Genomic DNA, 20,017 nt, shown 5'->3' on the forward strand with positions numbered 1-20,017 from the left:
TTGTGAGTATTGTAGTAAAAAAGAGTTTTACTTCTCCATACAGTGATATTGCGGTACTCTTCGTTAATTGGTTCCGGGAGGCGCAATGAGTACCAAAAATGATGAGTACCAAATAAAATGTCCCCATAAGAAATAATGTAGTGAGTCACATGGGGGCTGACATCAACAAGTTCTAGCTTGTGCATGAGTACCAAACAAATGATTAGTACCAGGACAAAATTTTCACATCAAAATGCGTTGCATACCAAATTCAATGAGTTTCAAAGTAGTTGAGTGCTAAGGTACCACTGTATGTTAGGAGTTATTAGTTCAAACATGTTTCCTCTATCATTGGCTTCATTGTTTTCTTTTTTTCCCCCCCACTCATCTTCTGTGTATATATTGTATATATGCATGCAAAGAATAGTAATAATAATAGACAAACCAAAGCAAATCAAAGGTCTGGACTGAATTCAGATTGTTGCTATTGGAATTTTCTGGTTTTTATCCCCTATCCACACCTGCCATAAGATCAAAGGAATCCCTGAATCAGTTTGAAATGGGAGAAGTAGCAATAGCACTTATATAATGCTTGATAGTGCTTTTACAGCCCTCTCTAAGCAGTTTACAGAGTCAGCATATTTCCCCCAACAATCTGGGTCCTCATTTTACCAACCTTGGAAGGATAGAAGTCTGAGTCAACCTTGATCCTGGTGAGATTCGATCTGCTGGCAGCCAGTGATCAGCAGAAGTACCCTGCAGTACTGCACTCTAACCACTGCGCCACCAGGGCTCATAGTACAGTAAGGACTTGGAAACTGAAGAAATCCAATGGTACTCTCTTATGTATGCAAATTTCTACACTGATAAGATCTTTTTAGGTCCCAGTCCTTATAACTGGCAAGGGCCGGTTTAGCGCAGGCTGGTAAAGCCTGTTATTAAGCCTGTTATTAAGAACACAAAGCCTGCAATTACTGCAGGTTCGAGCCCGGCCCAAGGTTGACTCAGCCTTCCATCCTTTATAAGGTAGGTAAAATGAGGACCCAGATTGTTGGGGGGGCAATAAGTTGACTTTGTAAAAAAATATACAAATAGAATGAGACTATTGCCTTATACACTGTAAGCCGCCCTGAGTCTTCGGAGAAGGGCGGGGTATAAATGTAAACAAAAAAAAAAAAGATGTATTTCCATCTTGCTAACGGAAACAGAAAAATGGAAAGCAGTAGTTGAAACTCTGCTCAGTTTCAAGTAAAACCACAATAAACATTAAAAGGTCACACGCTCCTGAAGTTAGGCAAAGTGGAAGGAAAACCAAGGCTTCAGGACTGAAAACCTGTAATAAGTTTAAGTCCCAAATCCTTTAATGCAATTTTCATTTTTTGTTTCCCAAGGGATGGTATTTTACTCCATTTCGGATGTTACGGATAAGCTTCTTGCCCCTTCAGAAAGCCTTGAACCCGTGCTCCAAGAGAACTTCTGGACTAGCAGCATCCAACTGGAATGTACTGACCCTTTGAATAATGTTCTGGAAGACCTTTGTCCCTCTGCTATGGCCATATTCGATTTGGCCACTACTCAGTGTAATTTGTGGAAAACCTGCAAGCAGCTCTTAGAAACAGCAGAGAGAAAATTGCAGAATAGCCTTGAAATAAAAGGTAAATTTCCCTATTCTGTTTGATATTTTAAAAATTTGAAGAAGTTAAGCAAGGAAAACAATGGCAACGTGTGTACATAAATATACTAATATATCTTCTTCCTGGGTTATCATATCTAATAACAGGTAGAAGACTTGATTCCGTTCACCAGAATCCTTATAGCTTGAAAGGTTTCCCAGCAGTTCTCCAGCAAATAAGTAAAATTATCAACATACCACAAGGACAGCCCAAATCAGGTAATTTTTTTGTTTCGTGTCATATTTCATTCACACATGCACTATTCTCCATTCTTACACTTGTGTTCTGGCACTGCTTCTTAAGCTGGCTCATTGGGGCCACTTTAAGAGCTGTAGTGGCGTGGTGGTTAGAATGCAGTACTGCAGCTACTTCTGCTGACTGCCTGCAATTTGGCAGTTCGAGTCTCACCAGGCTCAAGATTGACTCGGCCTTCCATTCTTCCAAGATCAGTAAAATGAGGACCCAGATGGTTGGCAATATGCTGACTCTGCAAATCGATTAGAGAGGGATGTAAAACACTGTGAAGTGGTATATAAGTCTGAGTGCTATTGCTATTTAAGTGGCCATCTTTTTATGAATCAAGATTTTTTTTTTCTTTTGCTTCCTGTTTTTCATCGCTATTCCTGAGGATCTGTTTTTATTGTATTCACTGTGTAATTCCTTTGAATTTAGTTTCAGTTCATTTAATCTCTTCCTTCCGGTTTTTAATGTTTTTACTTTTTAAGGTGTTTTTCTTTTTTATTGCTTTTACAGTAGGTAAGATTTGCGTTATCATTATTGCTAGATAATTTTGAAATGCTAGCAAAAGTGAGATGTAAACACAAGTATCCATAGTTAGCCATGGCAATGGAAAAATGATGTGTACTATAATGTCTGACACAACCCTTATGTCAGGCATGCCTCCTTTCAAACTCAAGAAAGAAAAACCCCAATTCCATTGTTTGTAGAGAAAGGTATCTTTTACTAAGAATGAACGGAATGCAATGAAGTAAAGCAAGTTCTGAATAATAGGCGTGTCTTACACATCATGTCCCCACATAAATCCCACCTCCCTCCAAAGGTCAGACCGTTGGGTCCAATCTCCTTCTCCCTCAAGCGTCACGTGGAGGTCATATACAGATGTTGTCATCTCTCTGCTATGCACAGCCGTTGGCTGCGAGGGTGATCAGCCCGCTTCTTAGGTTTTAAATTCATCAGTTTCATTTCTGGATTCGTCTCCTCCCCCTCCCATCTATGGCAGCCAAAGCAGCTGGCCCATAATTAAAGATACAGTACCCTTTCCAATGCCTAGCACTAAAGACAGCAATAAACCAATTAACTGAGCAATAAAACAATAAAAGCAGCAGGCGGAGGCTGACACCTTGCCTTTTCATTCCTGTGTTCTGATGCCATATACCAGGGGTCTCCAACCTTGGTCCCTTTAAGACTTGTGGACTTCAACTCCCAGAGTTTCTCTGGAAGTTGGCTGAGGGACTCTGGGAGTTGAAGTCCACAAGTCTTAAAGGGACCAAGGTACGAGACCCCTGCCATATACAAGCACTTAAATTGTGGAGATTGTGTTGCGTTGTTTTCTCTGCTACCCCAAGCTCGTGTAAAATTTTGTCTGCCACCAAAAAAAAAAAAAAAAAGCAAAAAAAGAAGATTAAAAATATTCAGCCAAGCTGGTTTTTAGAGTCTTGGTAGAATATAAGTGCATGTATATTAAAATATCCCATTATATATATACATACTATGTTGCAGATCTTCCATTTTATTAATCAGCTACGTTTAGGCTTATATTATAGGACAGTTTGAAAAAAATCCATCATTTCACCCCATTCATGACGTTTCATTTTCTTTCATGTGTTTCTGCATATGGGTTTAGTGCTATAGGTGAGCCTGAAATATTTATATGAATGAATTTTCCCATTGTTTCCTAACAGAAATTTCTGATGAGAAAATAAGTTGTCATTTCCACTGCAGCATTGTGGATTTGCTGCAGACCTGTTACCCGGATCTCACTGTGGACTGTATTACTAATCAGCTTGTTTTGTCACAACACTTGGATGAAATCCTGCAGAATCTGGCACATATAGACAATTTTTCAGGTAAATGTGCAGGTGAATTACTTTTTTTTTGCTCGTGAGTGTTTAACTCTATTATCTGGTATGAAATGTGTCTAGATTTATGCCTCACCTGCACGATGCTCAAGGCAGCTTCCAAAAATAGATTTGCAGTTAACATAGGATTTAACATTTCAAACAATTAAATCCTTGAAATACAAAAATATAGAAACCATAGCTATTCCTTAAATCTTTCAGTTCAATATTAGTGCAAATGTGGGAGATTTCTCCTAGTGATAGAAAAAGTTGGATTTCTCAGATCTGTACTATCTAATCCTTTTTGTTTTTACAGATTCCAAAGGAAACATGCTTGCTGCTTTGGTAGAACAAGCTTTTCTGAAACCAGCAGAATTAGAGGCACATCCAGTTTGCGGTCAGATCAAACTTCTTCTAAAAATCTTGGACCAATACGCTGTGACTATGCCGGAGGGATATGGGCAGACTGCCTATGTACAAACAGTTTTTGATTATATTAAGAAGCTGGCTGCCATTATCTTTCGAAGCCTCACACCAGAAATAGGTGAGAGATTGCACCCTATTGAAGCAAGGTATGTAAGTTTAGTTCAAGAGGATCCACTTTTAGTAATGAAAGAAAGCAGATCAAAAAAGAGTGGATAAAAATAGCATATTAATAGGAACTTTAAATCATTGCATTCATTTTTGTCTACATTTGAGTGCATACTGAACTACTTAGATATCTTAAGTATATTTTATTAAGATAGAGGATAAGATCTATAAACTAATTTGCGGATGCATAACAGAAATTGGAATACTGTAAAAAGATCATAACAAACACTTAGCATTACTGCATGGCAAGAGATGTGGAAGATGGGTTTGGGAACATACAACGAAACAAAGTCCAACCAATATAACTGTTTTTGCTTCTAGATCAATCTGCAGAGATCCAGGTTGGAAATCCATTCATTTTGCTCCAGCAAAGTCCATCTCATTTGTTATCCCAGCTTCTATTTGAGAAACAGATTGCCCCTGACAGGTAAGAGTCTTTCATTTATGTGCTCAGTGGCTGAATGTGCTTCTTTGGAAATATTATCAAATTTATTTTTATGTGTTCTCAAATCTGCAGGTTGTCTTTGCTGCTAGCTAAAGAAGAACTGAACTTAAATGTGCAGCAAGTGATCATCAACTGTTGCTGTAAGGCATTGCCTCTCTGCACTAACATGCAAAGCAACCAGACTAAATCCCTTTTGACAAATATCAGTAGCCTAGCGCATTTGCACGCATATCATTGTCTGCCAGATATTGAGATTCCAGTGCATAATCCAGCCATGGAGTCTGAGAACGCTTCCAGTAGCCCCACCTCTTCTCTGCCTGATCTTAACCAGCATTCACTCACCGCTTCCACCCTCAATTTTCTAAAATCTCGGTCAAAACTCATAGCTACCATGGCCTGTCTGACTGCCTTAAAAGTGCAAAAGCCACCCAAACAGAGTTTATCGTGGATTGAATTCCGAGGGAAAAGGGAAGCCCCCTTGTCTATGGATCAGATTTCCAAAGAATGTGAAATATTGTTAACGGAGTTTCCCTTCCTAGAAAATTTTCTTCTTACTATGTTCGAGCCTCTACAGGATCCTCGGGATAAAGGAATTGGTTTGGCTAGCGAGCTTTGTGGACAGTCTCACATCTCATTGCTTTTCCTGGGATTACATTCCTCCATGGCTGTTGAAGTGTTAATGGAGACCTTCGAACAAGCTCTCACAGCAAGGGATTGGCCCAGGGCCCTCAAAATCTTGGATTTGTACAGTCAAGATATGCAAGAGCTAGTCACTGTGCGGGATGCTGTATTGAGTTGTGCCACAGCTGATGGTAAAAATCTATATTCTTTCTGTAAACAATGGTGTTTTGGATATGAAGTTGCAAATGGGTAATTTAAGCTTCTAGCTTTTGAGGGAAAATGCATTCAGCCGTAAAATCTAGCAATAGGCTCATTCTCTATCACAGGGGCCTCCAACCATGGCAACTTTAAGACTTGTGGAGTTCAACTCCCAGTATTCTGGGAGTTGAAGTCCACATGTCTTTAAAGTTGCCAAGGTTGGAGACCCCGCTCTATCAGATGGTCTGATTGAGGTTGAGAGGAGAAAGTAAAGCAGATATGAAAATAAATTCCTTCAGTTATGTAGTATCGAATCTGGGTCGGTCACTGGGACCAGAGGTTTTGTCTTCCGAGCTTTCGGACTCGTGTTGGAGCTCATCCTCAGGGAACATCTCTCTAGCAGAGTATGTCTGCTAGAGAGAAGTTCCCTGAGGATGGGCTCCAGTGCAAATTCAAAAGCTCAGAAGACAAAATTCATGATCCTGGTGACGGATCCAGATTGCATCCTGTAATCCAATTGGATCCTGGGACATGTATAATCGCCTTCATTCCTTCAGTTATTTCTGTTTTTTAAAAAGAGAGAAACATACCGCTGTTAATGAAGGGGGAAGCTAGAATTGATCATATATTTTGCATTGGGAACTCACGTGAAATCTCTGGCATTTTCAGGTAGAATTAGGAAAGAAACCTTGAGGAATAGAGATGTTAGTTCCTGCATCCAAAATTAAACTGATGAGCCAGTGGTTTGTGTAAGAAAGTTTTCTATGTTCCTAATCATTGTTATCACTTTCTTAATACTAGGTTATTCATTACAAGGTTTATCCCTCATAGCTAAAATGTACTGAGTCTGCTTCTCTTTTTGAAAAATGCCTTCTTTTCAGGTGACGAAGGATGGCAGTACTTGTTTCCAGTGAGAGATGCCATACTTAGGAGCAGATTGGCCCTTCGGTGTCTGGATAGATGGCCTCTGGAGGCTTGTCTGGAACTATTAGCTTATTGTGCCTGTGACCCTGAAGTAACTGAAGAACTCAGATTTGATCTGCAGAGCAAAATCAAGGAGCTTCAAGTTTATCAAAAGGTATGGAAGCATCACATTTGGGATAGAGTACTTCAGTGGTGGGTTTCAAATTTATTTACTACCGGTTCTGTGGGTGTGGCTTGGTGGGCATGGCATGGCTTGGTGGGTGTGGCATGGTGGGCGTGGCATGGGAAGGTTACTGTAAAATCTCCATTCCCACCCCACTCCAGGGGAAGGTTACTGCAAAATCCCCATTTCCTCCCGATCAGCTGGGACTCAAGAGGCAGAGAATAGATGGGGGCAGGGCCAGTCAGAATTTTTACTACCGGTTCTCCAAACTACTCAAAATTTCTACTACCGATTCTCCAGAACTGGTCAGAACCTACTGAAACCCACCTCTGGAGTACTTCCCTGAGTTCCTTTGTTCCTTTTTCTTGCTGAATGTGGAAATAAACTTTTTTGGTGCATCAAACCTCCTTTGGTTTTGGGAAGCATGCCTAAATGCTGCTTCTGCTCTTCATCATCCACTTGTTCCATTTTTGAGGTGAATGTGGCACCTCATGAGGCATCTATTCTTTGGTGCTTCTGTTTATTGGGTATAAAGTATCTCGAGCCTGTGGTTGTTCAGTAAATATCTCAAGTAAAATTATCAACAAGCTGAAGATAGTTAATAAAATGTTCTTTGATTTCATAAAAAGGACAATGGTTATTGAGCACTTCCGCGGAAAAGAAAAAAAGATAGAATATGTATGTTTCCAGGGTACACATTAATTAATTAATTTTTATGTAATTAATAAAGAATAGCCAAGCATAAACATACACAGTTCTTCAAGGAAATTCCTTACACCAGTATACTGAATAAACATTGTTATCTTAAGTGAACTGGGTTTGACCAAGCAGGGATTATGGTGGCTGGATCAACTTATGGAGCCACTAGCATTTACTTCAGAATAATTCTTTGATGCTATTTAGTTACTACTACCTCTGTACAATCTGCTTGCTTCCTATTGAAGGGAAAACTTATTAGCCAAGCTGTCTCCACAAGGTCTATGTTGGAATATTTATGCATGGTTGCCTCTTTTCTCTTAAGAGCTCGAAGTGATGTCGTAACATTAACATGACACCACTAACACTCACCTCCAATTTTCCCCACAATAGCAATCCTGTGAGGTTGGCTAGGTTGTGAGAGAGTGACTGAGTGTAATAAGTCTGAGATTGGAAGTTATTACTTCAATACTTTAATGTATTATTGGCCAGAATGCCAATTTCTAATGTTCTGTATGTGCTACTCCTAATGCAACATTCGATAAATTATTTTCTTGAACACTGAGGTACCCCAAGATGCAATGTTTTCCCATATTAGCTTTAAGGATAGTGAAAATTGCTGTTATTACGTGATAGGATCGCTGGGTTTCTGCAAATAAAAGTGTATATTATGTAGTGCAACCTTGGTATTCTATAAATTGATTTTTCTATTGTGAGAGCGTGTAGAAAAAGTATGTGAAAGTTTAAAACAGTTTTCTAAAAAAGATTTATAACCTATTGAGCTAAATTTTTTTTCAGCTTGAAAAGTAAGATTAAAATTTACATAAGGATGGGTTTGTTTCAGTGTGGGGGACAGGAGACAGTTCCACTGTTCTTTCTTCATTTTCTTGTCTCTTTTTTTTTAATAATGAGCTTTAGTTTATATCCATATTTATGGATGGAAAATGTATATACCAATGGTGCGACTAAAAAAAAATCCTAGTAATAACTACAGTGTTTCTGCATACGAAAAGTTGCTCACTTCTAATTTAGAATTATCCCTGGAGCAGCTGTTCAACTGACCTCTTGAAAAAAATAAAAATTTGAGCCTGAGTACCTGTTTGTGGAAAGGCACCCACCAGGAAAGATTATGTAGATAAAATGGACAAAAGATCCCAGAATTACAACAATATATACAACTTTTATTAAGCAGCAGAAGCAGAATACTCACACAGGGGAACTTAGCCATGACAGACAGTGGCAAGAGAGGCATTTCATTATAATGTCTGTATCTCTGGATTCTTTAGCATCCAGGTTAATAGTATTATTGGGGAAGGGCTGCCTCTGGAGCAAGAATGAAATGCCAAGGCAATTGATCATGAGGCTGAGATCTGTGAATTCATATGAGTAACAGTATGTGGGTGGGACTGAGAGGTACTCTCTGTTTCCCAAACTGCATGAGATAAAATCTACGGATGGGAAGAGGAAGTTGGTCACCCGATTAGGGAGAGTGAAGGGTTAATTGCATTGAAAGAGTGAAAAGGTTATTTGCATTGAAAGGAAGAGACCAGAGGCTCCTTATCTCATGAGCCTGATAGCTCTGGAGGTAGCAGAGCTTGGAAGAAGCTGTAAGAAGAGACTAACTTAACTAATAAAAGAAATTCAGGTACTGGCCAGCCTTGCAGAATAATTATTGTAACGGTGCCTGTTCAGTTTTGTTTGATTTTATTTTCTCAGATTCTTAGACTACAGCCTGTCCACATCTGGCATGACTGGCAGGATCTAAAGAGGACGTGCATGGAAGATCCTCAGGCCATTGTAGCAATAGTTTTGGAAGCAAAGGTAGGACATTGGCAGCAGCGTTCCATATTTGTTCTCTTTCAGGCTGGTTCCCATGTATTTTCTGTCCTGAAATAATAATTCCATTTGGTTCAGAACCCCTTTTTCCCCCCCTGTGGTCAGTCATTTCTAAAAAGACAAAAGACAGAGCTTTTTCTTTAATCCTGTTGTGCCTCGTCCGCTTTCCCCGCAGCCGGGGCCTTCATATCTGCAGGTATGTCCTAACATGCCTCCCGGCCCCAGCCCTGGCTCCATGCCCAGACAGGCTGAGGAAGAAGAAGCACCTCCAGCCCCCAGCCCTGGCTCCATGCCCAGGCAAACGGAGCAACTAGACCCCTCCCCCTCCCCCACAGCATGTGAGCCTGAGGAAGGTAAATTACCAACAGCTGTAGACTGGAGTGACCCTCGCTTCAGGAGAATTGATAAGCGGCGTCAACAGAAGGAAGGGAGGGGCAGGCCAGGATAAGTGCTGAGTTATGGAGCCACACCCCATGGCCTATATAAAGGATCTGCTTTCTGGCATTCTCTGAGTCAGGCACAGTCTACCTTATCTTGCTGAAATCACTTTCTGGTCTCCTGCCTGCCTTGAGAACTTTGCTAGGACTTTGGCAGAGCTGCAGAGGCACGCCTGATTCGGATTTCCCTGACCCGGCCGTCAGCGGAGGAGTGGGACACGACAAATCCATATAACAATTCTGTAGCAGAAAAGAACTAAGGTAGTAGTTTGGAGTCGTGATTAAATGCATTAGGCTAGAAACTGGGAGACCATGAATTCTAGGCCTGCCTTGGCCCAAAGCCATCTGGGTGATTTTAGGCCAGTCATTCTGCCTTAGCTTTGAGAAGAAAATAATGGAAAACCAATTTCAAGAAAACCTGGCAAGGAAATGGCAGGGACTTAACCAAGCAGTTGCCAAGGAGTAGAGACTCTGGCCTTTACCGTGTTTTTTGCTTAACAAGTAGAGAAATAACATCATTCTGTATCCAGTTGGGATGGTCTGCATGCTGTCTTGGAACAGAAAGTCCCATCGGGCACAACAGAAGGGCAGAAGCTTGGGGAAGGCCATCTGTAGTATAAATGAATAGCCTTGCCAAACACTTTTGTTTTTAAACTTTTCAATTTACAGTCTCTAAGTACTCTTTATTTTTATTGGAGGATTATGAACTATGTGAAGAATGGGGCCGCTTGTATTCTATCCCAAGGGATCATTTGATCAGCCTTCACCAGGAACACCTCCTTCACTTGCTGGAAATGGGAGATATGGAAAAGGCTCTCCAGGTAACTGGTCCCTCAGATATTCCAGGATTCTTCCTTTTGTGCCAAAAAGGGACACGTGCTTCTAAGATTGGGTGCTACTTTGTTTTTTCTTCAAAGGTCAAAATGTTTGACTTTGGATATGGAGTAGGAGGAGGTTGCTGCAGTGCTGCCCTGAGACGTTGCATAATTTGTAAATATTTCATTAGGAAAGCAAAATATTGAGCTAATTTTCAGAGCAATGCATCTCAGAGATAAAAATTTGTGACAGTGATTATGAACTTGTAGGGCAATAGACAGAGAAAAATGCAAGACATTTCCATATGACACTGTGAAATACGCTAGATCAGGGGTCCCCAACCTTTTGGACCTCAGGGACCACCAAGTCCATAATTTTAACTCCCGTGGACCACTAATACGAATCCAGCGCGCCGCTTGCTGAAATGCCTGGACTCCCAGTGACAGGATGGGTCCTTCAGGCACCGTCCCTCCTCTCTTTTTCTCTCTTTCTCCCCCCGCCTCTCTCTCCCACTCTTTCTCTCTCGTTCTCTCATTCTCTCTCTCCCCATCTCTCTTTCTCTCTCCCCCAGTCATTCTCTCATCTCTCTTTCTTCCCCCCCTCTCTCCCACTCATTTTCTCTCATCTCTCTTTCTCTCCCACCCTTTCTCTCTCATTCTCTCTCTCTCTCTCTCTCTCTCCCCCTCTCTCATTCGCTCTTTCTCTCTCCCCCCTCTGTCCCATTCATTCTCTCTCTCTCCCACTCTTTCTCTCTCATTCTCTTTCTCTCTTCCCCCCACTCATTTTCTCTCTCTCATCTCTCTTTCTCTCTCCCACTCATTCTTTCTCTCTCCCACTCTTTCTCTCTCATTCTCTTTCTCTCCCCCCTCTCTCCCACTCATTCTCTCTCATTCTGATTCTCCCGCATTTCTCTCTCTCGCTCTCAGATTCTCTTCCTCATTCTCTCTCTCACACTCTCTGATTCTCTTTCTCATTCTCTCTCATTCTGTCTCTTTTTCTCTATTTCATTTTGCGCGGCATCAGTATTCCGCCTCGGTACATTTGCCAAGCCAGTGGAGCAAAGCAGCCCTCGTCTCCTGCTGCTTGGGTCTCGGAGCTGTAAACGGCATCTGATCAGGGGAGTAGCCAGATTTTGCTCTCCATTGCGGATGCCAGACTGGCCCCCTGCAAGCTCTCGTCTCTCAAGAAGCCCGGCCGAAGTTTCCCATGCTGCTTTAGCGAGCGCTCCTTGAGAGATGAGAGCTTGCAGGGGGCCGGTCTGGTGTCCACAATAGAGAGCAAAATCCAGCAGCTCCCCAGACCAGTCGCCATTTACAGCTCCAAGTCCCAAGCGGCAGGAGATGAGGGCTGCTTTGCACCACCGACTGGGCAAATATACCGAGGCGGAATGCTGATGCTGCGCAAGTGCAAGTAATGCTTCGCTCCCACAGCTTCCAGCCATCGCAATCGCTGCTTCGGCCCACTTGCACCGCAGCTCCTCCCCCAGAGTGCACCGGCAAAAATACAAAGATTTCTCCATGGACCACCGATTGGTGACCGCTGCACTAGATGACCAGTCACAACAGTTATTGACAATAACTATCCTTAGTTTTAATATGCTTATTTTGGCATGTGTCCTTAGAAAGAATTGTAGTCTCAGTTAACTAATAATAGATGTTGATATGTTTTAGTCTATGACCTGTGTGTGTGTGTGTGTGTGTGTGTTGTGCACATGAGTGTGTGTGTGTGTGTGTAAGAGAGAGAGTCAATTTTGCTAGACTTCCTTTGTATATACATTGTTATTTTACAAAGAAGCTATTTGAATGTGTATTAAGTATACTGAGTTTGCAGCATAACTTAACAGAATATGTATTCAGGAAGATGAAAGAATTTGCTTCAAGTAGTTCAAGTAGTTCATGCTTCAAGTGACATGGTGGAGGAAACTGATTAAGGCAGGAATTATTGTCTAAACTATAAGACTTTGAAAAGTGTTTGCCTTAGAAAGGGAGAAGGTAGATCTGCCTAGGCAGCAAAATATATATTGTGTTGATATGATCCATTAAAATCTATATAAAGTGTATACATATGTAAAAATTTTTTGCAGCTCTTGCAAAGGATAGATGATCCAGACATTCAGTTTGTCATAAGTGAACGGTGTCTTGATAGATATCCTAGCTTAGCAGCTTCTCATTTCCTTGCGGATTATCTCACAACATACTTCAACCAGCACCTGACAGTTATGCGCCAGAATGAAATTCAAGCTCTTTACGTGGGATCCAAGGTAAGTAGCAGAGACGATTTCAAGAACTGGCTGCAAGACTGTTGTTTTCTATTCTTGAGTTGCAAGTTCTTTTCTTGGTAGGTCAGGATACTGTATTCTTTTCTCTCCTTTTTCAAGGTACTGCTGACTCTTCCAGAGCCTTCTCGATCTAACTATTCCCACCTCTCCTGCAAGCCACTGCTCATGCTGGAACAGTTATTGATGAACATGAAAGTGGATTGGGCAGCTGTGGCTGTGCAGATGTTGCACCAGCTGTTGGTTGGTCAGAAGATAGGCTTCAGCATAGGAGACATTGATGCATTGCTCTCCAACTATGCTGGGAAAGCTCTTGACTTTCCATTTTCTCTAAGAGAGAAGAGATCAGGTGACTGTGTTTTCAAAATCTCCCTTTGGTGATGGTGAAAAACCAAGTTTTTTATGGCTCCACTGGAAAACCACAGACAGCTTTTCAGTCTATCGTAAAATGTTTTCTGAACTGTTAATGTATATAGAGAGTAAACAGAGAGTACCACATTTGTGTTACTTCCATACTCATGTTCATTTTTTCTATGTATTAGTATTGCTGTTTTCTGCTTTGTATTGCAGAGAGTTAAAGGAGTCATACTTTTCTCTTCACTTAGATTCGCCCCCCCCCCCCTTTTTTTAATCCTATAGATAAAAATCCTCAAAATGTGACTAGTGTGGGAAAACAATTGGTCTATGTGCTCCTTAACTGTCATAGCTTAAAGGCACTTTACTCAGTCTTAAAACCTTGCAGAATTGTATGGGCTTCATCGCAACAGTAATTGAGTAGCACATGAATTATGGGAGTTGGAAAATTGAGAAAGTTGTAATAGATGCTGGGACCTGATATGGAAACTAATACTTCTTCTATCTCATGCGCTTTGAAAAGCTAACTTTATTACAAAAGAAGTCACTGTTGCTACTGCTTCTTATATAGCAAAGCCTGCATTTATGAAGCAAAAGAAGTAAGTTAAAACCAAAGAATGTTTAGGAAACAAATCATAAAAAGTATATACAAATCCCTACACATCAATATTCCTGTTACTACTTGGAGACAGATCTGAACCATAGATTTGATGAATTGTGTGTGTGTGTGTTCGTCTGTCTGTATAGCATATATATATGTGTGTGTGCATATATGTGTATAGTTAGATATTTATTTTCTTTTGAGAGCAGGCATCAGAATTTCATTTTTTAATGTGTGCCAATGTGTTCACAGAAAAAAGTGACAATAAAAGTTATTGATCTATAATCTGTACAAAATCTTATGTCACTTCTGTCCCATGAGCTTTTGAACAAGTTTGAACAATTGTTTTTTGTTTTTTGACTCAGTTTATCTAATCTTTACAGATAAATATAAATTACTCAGTTTCTTAACAGCATTTTCTTTTTGTCTTAGATTCTCTTATTTTAATTCAAGAGAGTTTGTGTCCGGGATCGGAATTTGACACCTTATCTAAGTCAGAATCAACAGAGAATTTTCCAGCTAGTTCTCCTGGTGAGAGAAAGATTTAACACCCAAACTCTTTCCTTTTTCTATTTCTAATTGCTTTTATGACTGTGGAGGAAAAAATATAGCAATTTATACAAAGTGGTGCTGCTATCCCAAGGCCTTAAGGACTTGGCTGTTCTCTCAGGCTTGGGTTAAGGTATTTGGAGCCACTTGATGAATATATTTGTATTTGTTTTCGATATTGGTTGAGTTCACTAGCTTGTTTTCTATTCTCTGTATTTTACTGCATGGTTATTTTATCTTGCTATGCTGTGATCCACCCAGAATTGATCTGGAGTCAGCCAGTATTCTGGATAATTAAGAATTTCCATAGACAACTGCAATTGTTCAGTTTTGCTGTTCAAATGGCAACAAGTCCATTTTGTTTTCATGATGTAATCTAAGTAGCTTGTAACTCATCTGGAGCAATGTTTAACTCTTTGTAAATTCTTAATTTCTTGTGCAATAAATAACAAATAAAGCTGCACTTAAAGGTATTTGTTTTTCTGGGAAGCCTGCACTTTTCTTTTAAATGTTAACATATAATTCCCCAAGTATCAGTTGGGTTGTTTCCAAGCAAAACCTTTATGACAAATTAATATTGCCATTTCCCAAGTTTTATTGAAGACAAAAAGAAACATTTTCCAATATGGCAGGATGAGTTTTCTATGCATGTGCGAACATATATTTTCTTTTCTTAAAAACTAGATGAATCAAAGCAAATTGCCCCTTAATGTAAATCTCTCCAAAAAGGAATGTTTAGAGAGGAAAAAAGAGTTTGCTTCTATCATACTTCCTGTGATTTTTAGGCATTCTTGCTTTGGTTGAAAACCTACTCTTCTGTTCAAATAAATGTGAATGCTATGCTGATGGAGCATATATTCGTATATATATTGTCTGCAAGATAATCTTCTATAACTGGCGAGCTGTTGGTAATGGGGGACAGATTTTTTAAAGGATGATATCTTCTGTAATAGAACATCCAGTGCATTATCTGGTCGTTATGATAGCAACAATTCAATTGTTCATTGGCTTTGGTTTGCCTCTTCTGTATCTTTTAGATACCACACATGCTTCCAACCCAAGAGAGAAAAGCCTCCAGCAAGTTGCCTCTGCTCAGGACTTTGTGCCACCAGAGAAGCCCCCCCCAAAACAGCAGTGGATCCCAGATGACACAGAAGTCACATGCATGGTTTGCAAAACAGAACGCTTTACAATGGTAATTGAATTCCAGAGCTGGGCTGAGTGTATAACAAAAGCTCTTGAATGAGTATTTATCTAATGTCTTTGGAGTCTATTTAGAATTTTATTTAGCACTTCTTGGTCACTGCTTACAAAAGATCCCAAGATTAGATTTCTTGTGTGGATTAAACAGTAACTGCAGGAATGCCTTCGCTCATTCAAATGTTTTCTTTTATGTCTCAGTTTAATAGAAGGCATCACTGCAGACGTTGTGGGAGGCTGGTGTGCAGATCCTGTTCTACCAAGAACATGGTTGTGGAAGCTTGTCAGGAAAACCCAGCTCGTGTGTGTGATCAGTGCTACAGTTACTTCAACAAGGAATGTGCAACAACTACATTCCATGACTCAGAAACGTGTGTAAAGAATTTTTTCACAACTTTCTGTTCTTTGAAATAATAGTTCTCAGTGTGAGAACCGGTTTTACTGCAGATTCCATAGTTTCTGATGACTATAGTAACAAGGGATTTTGCAGATTTTAATTTATAAGGCACCAGGTTTGAGGGAAAAAACTCTATTAAGTGCATGTATTATTGTTGTCTATAAAAATTAGCTTCCTTTGTTAGTTTTTTAATGGCTACATTTGTACAGGAACATACCTCTTCACATTTTTCCTTTTTTGTTTGTTTGGTTTGTGAATGTTGGTTCTGATAGTTCATTGAATAAAATAGTTCATTGTTTAAGAGCTTAGCAAAGAAGAATAAACATGTTAGAGGCTTTTTTAGGAGGCCACTGATAGGATGTGAGAATCATGAAAAGAGATATCTTCTTCCCAGCATACATTTATGCATGTACAAATCTTACCTTGCCTTTTCTAAGACAATCTGAGTGGACATAAAACTATAAATTAACAAGATTAATTCATAAAACAATGCTGAAAATATTATAATAGTAGTACTCTCCCCCTCCTATGTAAAATAACAACACCAGTGGAAGTACATATCTGCCCTGAAACATCTTTATAGTCATTCTTCAGCTTGAAGCAAATTGAATTATAGTATGAAATTGATTAATTGATTACTGGGAATAAACCTGCAGACATTTCCCCTTTTACTTAAGAAGAAACTATTAGTAGGACAATGTAAACAATTAAAAGAGGTACATATATTTGGTTTCTCTAGTGTATTGGTCCCCAACCTTGGCCCCCAACCTTGGCAGACCAATGGGAGGGGAAGAGGGGATGGTTCCATATGAGTGGCAGATGCGTGCACAAGTGCCCACAACACCATTTGCGCAAGTGGAGCTTCACAAAATGGAAGCTCCAAATGCGCATAAATGGAGTTTCACATGTGTAAGTACACGTGCATGCTCTCGTGCCACTTCTGGAGCCCAGTTCTGAACGGACCGTGGCCCGGTAATGGGCCAGGGCCCTGGGGTTGGGGACCCCTGCTCTAGTGGTTCTGCATACAGCTAGAGGATAATCTTCAAACAATTGCTATGATGTTTTCAGGAGAGCTGCTGTGTTCATGGGCTTTTTGTAGTCTTCATTGCCAGGACTTTTCTATAGTGAAGGAACTAGTTTGTAAGAAAAAAACATGTGGTTTAATTTCATTAGCTACTGACTGCAATATTCAAATTTAATAAATGTTTCAAACTTATAAGAATGGATGTGAAGCATATTTCTTTTCTTTTTAATAGTTCCAATGAAGAAGATCAGAATCAAGAAGGTGAGAACATGTAATAGGCCATGTTCATAATTCTACATTTCTCTCTGGTACTATAGGTAACAAAAAAAAAGGTGCAAGAAAACCTTGTTGCATCTTAACAAGCAATCAATAATTCAATTATAGTAAAATTGTAAACCTTCTAGTCTGTATTGCTACAGGACTAATAAAATGGATGAAAATATTAATTAAACTAGCTGCCTCCTAAAAATGTTTCAAGTTCAGAAAGCTGAGCCATGATTCTTTACATTTGGTTCAAATTTCCGTAGTCTAAAATTACTTTTTATAAAGAGACCACTAACTAAATAAATGCTATAATTTTGCAAAAGATTCAAGGCTGCCAGACACAAAACAGTGCAAGAAAATATCATCACAATAAACTCAAGAGAAATAGCAATGGATAGCATTTTTGTCACTAATCAGTAAAGTCAGGAATGAAGTAAAAAAAAACAACCTGCTAGGAATTTAGCTATCATGTCCCTCTTATTCTTATGTCAAAGTCAGATTCTTTTAAAGGCAGAGTATGTACGGTGATTTGGGGGAGTTTTTGGAAACATGCAATAAGAAAAAAATGCCCATTACAATGGGTGAAAAAATATAAAAGTTTAATGTTTAAGGAAAGAAAGACCATATGCCAAGTTACTTTGCTATCAAGGTGTATTCTTCCCCCGGATCGCTGAGCTATTTGTGAAATGTGGTTTCTTAACCTAAGTCATCTTAAAGTGTGTTTTTTGTTGTTGTTCATAGCAATTATATCTTCTGATAATGAATGCACAGATTACTCTGCAGTGGTACAAATACCAAAGCCAGCAGAATTTGAATGGCAGCTTTCTTTGGTGGAAGAAGACAATAAAATGGTGCGCAGTGAATTCTTTTATGAACAGGTAAGTAAGTTCTCCTAAATTGCCTTCCTTGTAGTTTCTTAGGACAGGCCAAAAAGACCAAGGGACATTACCGAGGTTTTAGAAAATTACAAAACAGTAACATTCAAGGAGTGGACAATGGATTTGCCAGATCTCTAAATTATTTGCAGTGCAAAATAGTTGGGTATTGTTGTTTATTGGTTTGTTATGTTTTAATTTTTGTAGACTGTCTTAAGGTCCCTCTGAACTGAAGTGGGAGTAAACTGGATGGATGGATGGATGAATGGATGGATGACAGATAAAGAGACTATCTCTCTGAAACCTGAGTGGAGAATCATTACTTCCTTGCCTTTTAAAATAGAGAATATTCTGTAACTGGGATTTGTCTCATGACTTGTTCTTCCTATGGAGCTTTTTTGGCCTCATCCCACCAGCAGAGACAGTCACACTTTCATTCTTTTTTTTTCTTTATTTCTTTCCCTTTCTAATATTCAGGCTCCTAGTGCATCCTTGTGTATTGCCATCTTCAAACTACATTCTGATAGCATTGCCTGTGGTCAGCAGTTGATAGATTATTGCTGCAAATTGTCTCGAAACCTGGCAAACCCCGAAGTGGATGCTGGTCTCCTCATAGACATAATGAAGCAATTGCTTTTCAGTGCCAAAATGATGTTTGTAAAAGCTGGGAGGAGCCAGGAGTTAGCTCTTTGTGACAGGTAAGATGTCGGTAGGCCTCCTGAAAAACCTTTCCATTGTAATGATTTGCTTCTAATTAATCTTCTTGTAAATATTTGCAAGATAAATTACAAGCAGGCTCACAAATAATGCTCTTGTATGTTTTATGCTGTTTATTATATTTCAAGTTATGTGCAGAGTTTATGACTTACATACTTTAAAAATGTCCAAACCTGCCTTGCTACGTGACAGAATATATTTGTGCAAACTTTTGAACAGAGAAGGAAACAGTACACTGATTTGTTCATTTTTAGCCAATTTAGTTGCTATTAACTATCCCAGGCTTTTGATTTTAGCACGTATTTATGTTGAACAGATACAGAGCTGAACCAGCTACACAGCTAGTAAAATGGAGCCTGTTATATTTAATCTTAAGAAGAAATCTTAATGCCTCAAGAAATCTTAATGCCTTATTGCCTCAAAATTAGCCAATATGAAAGAAAATGTTGCAGCTGGGGTTTCTTCTCACAAGAATAAAATCAAGACATGAGGCCCTAATTGTGTGCTATTCTGGATAAACTATGAGCTGTTTTCAGGAGACAGCCTGAAAAGGGGGAAAAAATAGTATGATCCCTTGCCTCCTCTGAGTTGCAAGTTTCCTCTTGAAATTAAAATACAATTAAAACTTTCAAGAACCAAACTGAGTAAAATGAATCAAATGCATTTTATTTGTTTCGCTTTTTTCTTCCCACATCAGTTACCTCAGCAAGGTGGATGTGTTGAATATTTTAGTAGCTGCTGCTTATCGTCATGTTCCATCTCTGGATCAGATATTAGAGCCTGCGGCAGTTAGTAGGCTAAGAAATCAACTTTTGCAAGCGGAATATTATCAACTGTCCGTTGAGGTAACACTATAGGAATGACGTAATTGTGAAGTATAGCCTGTGGATTCCTTAACACACTTCTGTCTTTAGTGGGAAGGCATCTCTATGGAAAAGAATTTTATCTTCATTCTCTTTCCTATCAAGGATTTTGAGTTAAGTTTTCAACCTTGGAAATCTTTTTTAGTTTCGATTCTAGATTAAGAAAAACTAATTATTACTACAAAGTAATAAATAATCAAATATAACTAACTGATCAAATATTATTTTTAATTATTGGATCTGTAAGTTCTTTAAAACAGTTATTGTCCCATTATAAAATGTAAAATGTATTAGATACACCTTTTGCTGCTAAGAGTGAACTATGCATCTTAAACTGTAAATTATACCTCTTTAATATTTGAAAAGGCTACCTAAGACTGTTTTTCTGACACCGTGCTATTCCTATTTAGGTATAATTTATTAATCAGGTTCCTTTATAAT

General features: G+C 39.3%; 1 protein-coding gene across 7 annotated transcripts in view; it reads left to right on the top strand.

The window, feature by feature from the left end:
- The window catches only part of ZFYVE26 (zinc finger FYVE-type containing 26), a 46,543-nt gene that overhangs the window by 15,793 nt on the left and 10,733 nt on the right, over positions 1-20,017 (top strand). For all 7 annotated transcript variants that reach the window (XM_058161873.1, XM_058161874.1, XM_058161878.1 and 4 more), the window contains 18 exons: positions 1,371-1,634; positions 1,760-1,870; positions 3,575-3,739; positions 4,047-4,274; positions 4,643-4,748; positions 4,839-5,578; positions 6,467-6,663; positions 9,085-9,189; positions 10,340-10,462; positions 12,541-12,717; positions 12,835-13,081; positions 14,120-14,218; positions 15,274-15,431; positions 15,638-15,807; positions 17,090-17,118; positions 17,863-17,999; positions 18,474-18,694; positions 19,411-19,558. In XM_058161873.1, the coding sequence (XP_058017856.1) occupies positions 1,371-1,634; positions 1,760-1,870; positions 3,575-3,739; positions 4,047-4,274; positions 4,643-4,748; positions 4,839-5,578; positions 6,467-6,663; positions 9,085-9,189; positions 10,340-10,462; positions 12,541-12,717; positions 12,835-13,081; positions 14,120-14,218; positions 15,274-15,431; positions 15,638-15,807; positions 17,090-17,118; positions 17,863-17,999; positions 18,474-18,694; positions 19,411-19,558 (3,425 nt within the window). The remainder of the gene's footprint in view (positions 1-1,370; positions 1,635-1,759; positions 1,871-3,574; positions 3,740-4,046; positions 4,275-4,642; positions 4,749-4,838; positions 5,579-6,466; positions 6,664-9,084; positions 9,190-10,339; positions 10,463-12,540; positions 12,718-12,834; positions 13,082-14,119; positions 14,219-15,273; positions 15,432-15,637; positions 15,808-17,089; positions 17,119-17,862; positions 18,000-18,473; positions 18,695-19,410; positions 19,559-20,017) is intronic.

The sequence above is a fragment of the Ahaetulla prasina genome, chromosome 1 (assembly GCF_028640845.1).
Source record: "Ahaetulla prasina isolate Xishuangbanna chromosome 1, ASM2864084v1, whole genome shotgun sequence".
Taxonomy (NCBI): Eukaryota; Metazoa; Chordata; class Lepidosauria; order Squamata; family Colubridae; genus Ahaetulla; species Ahaetulla prasina.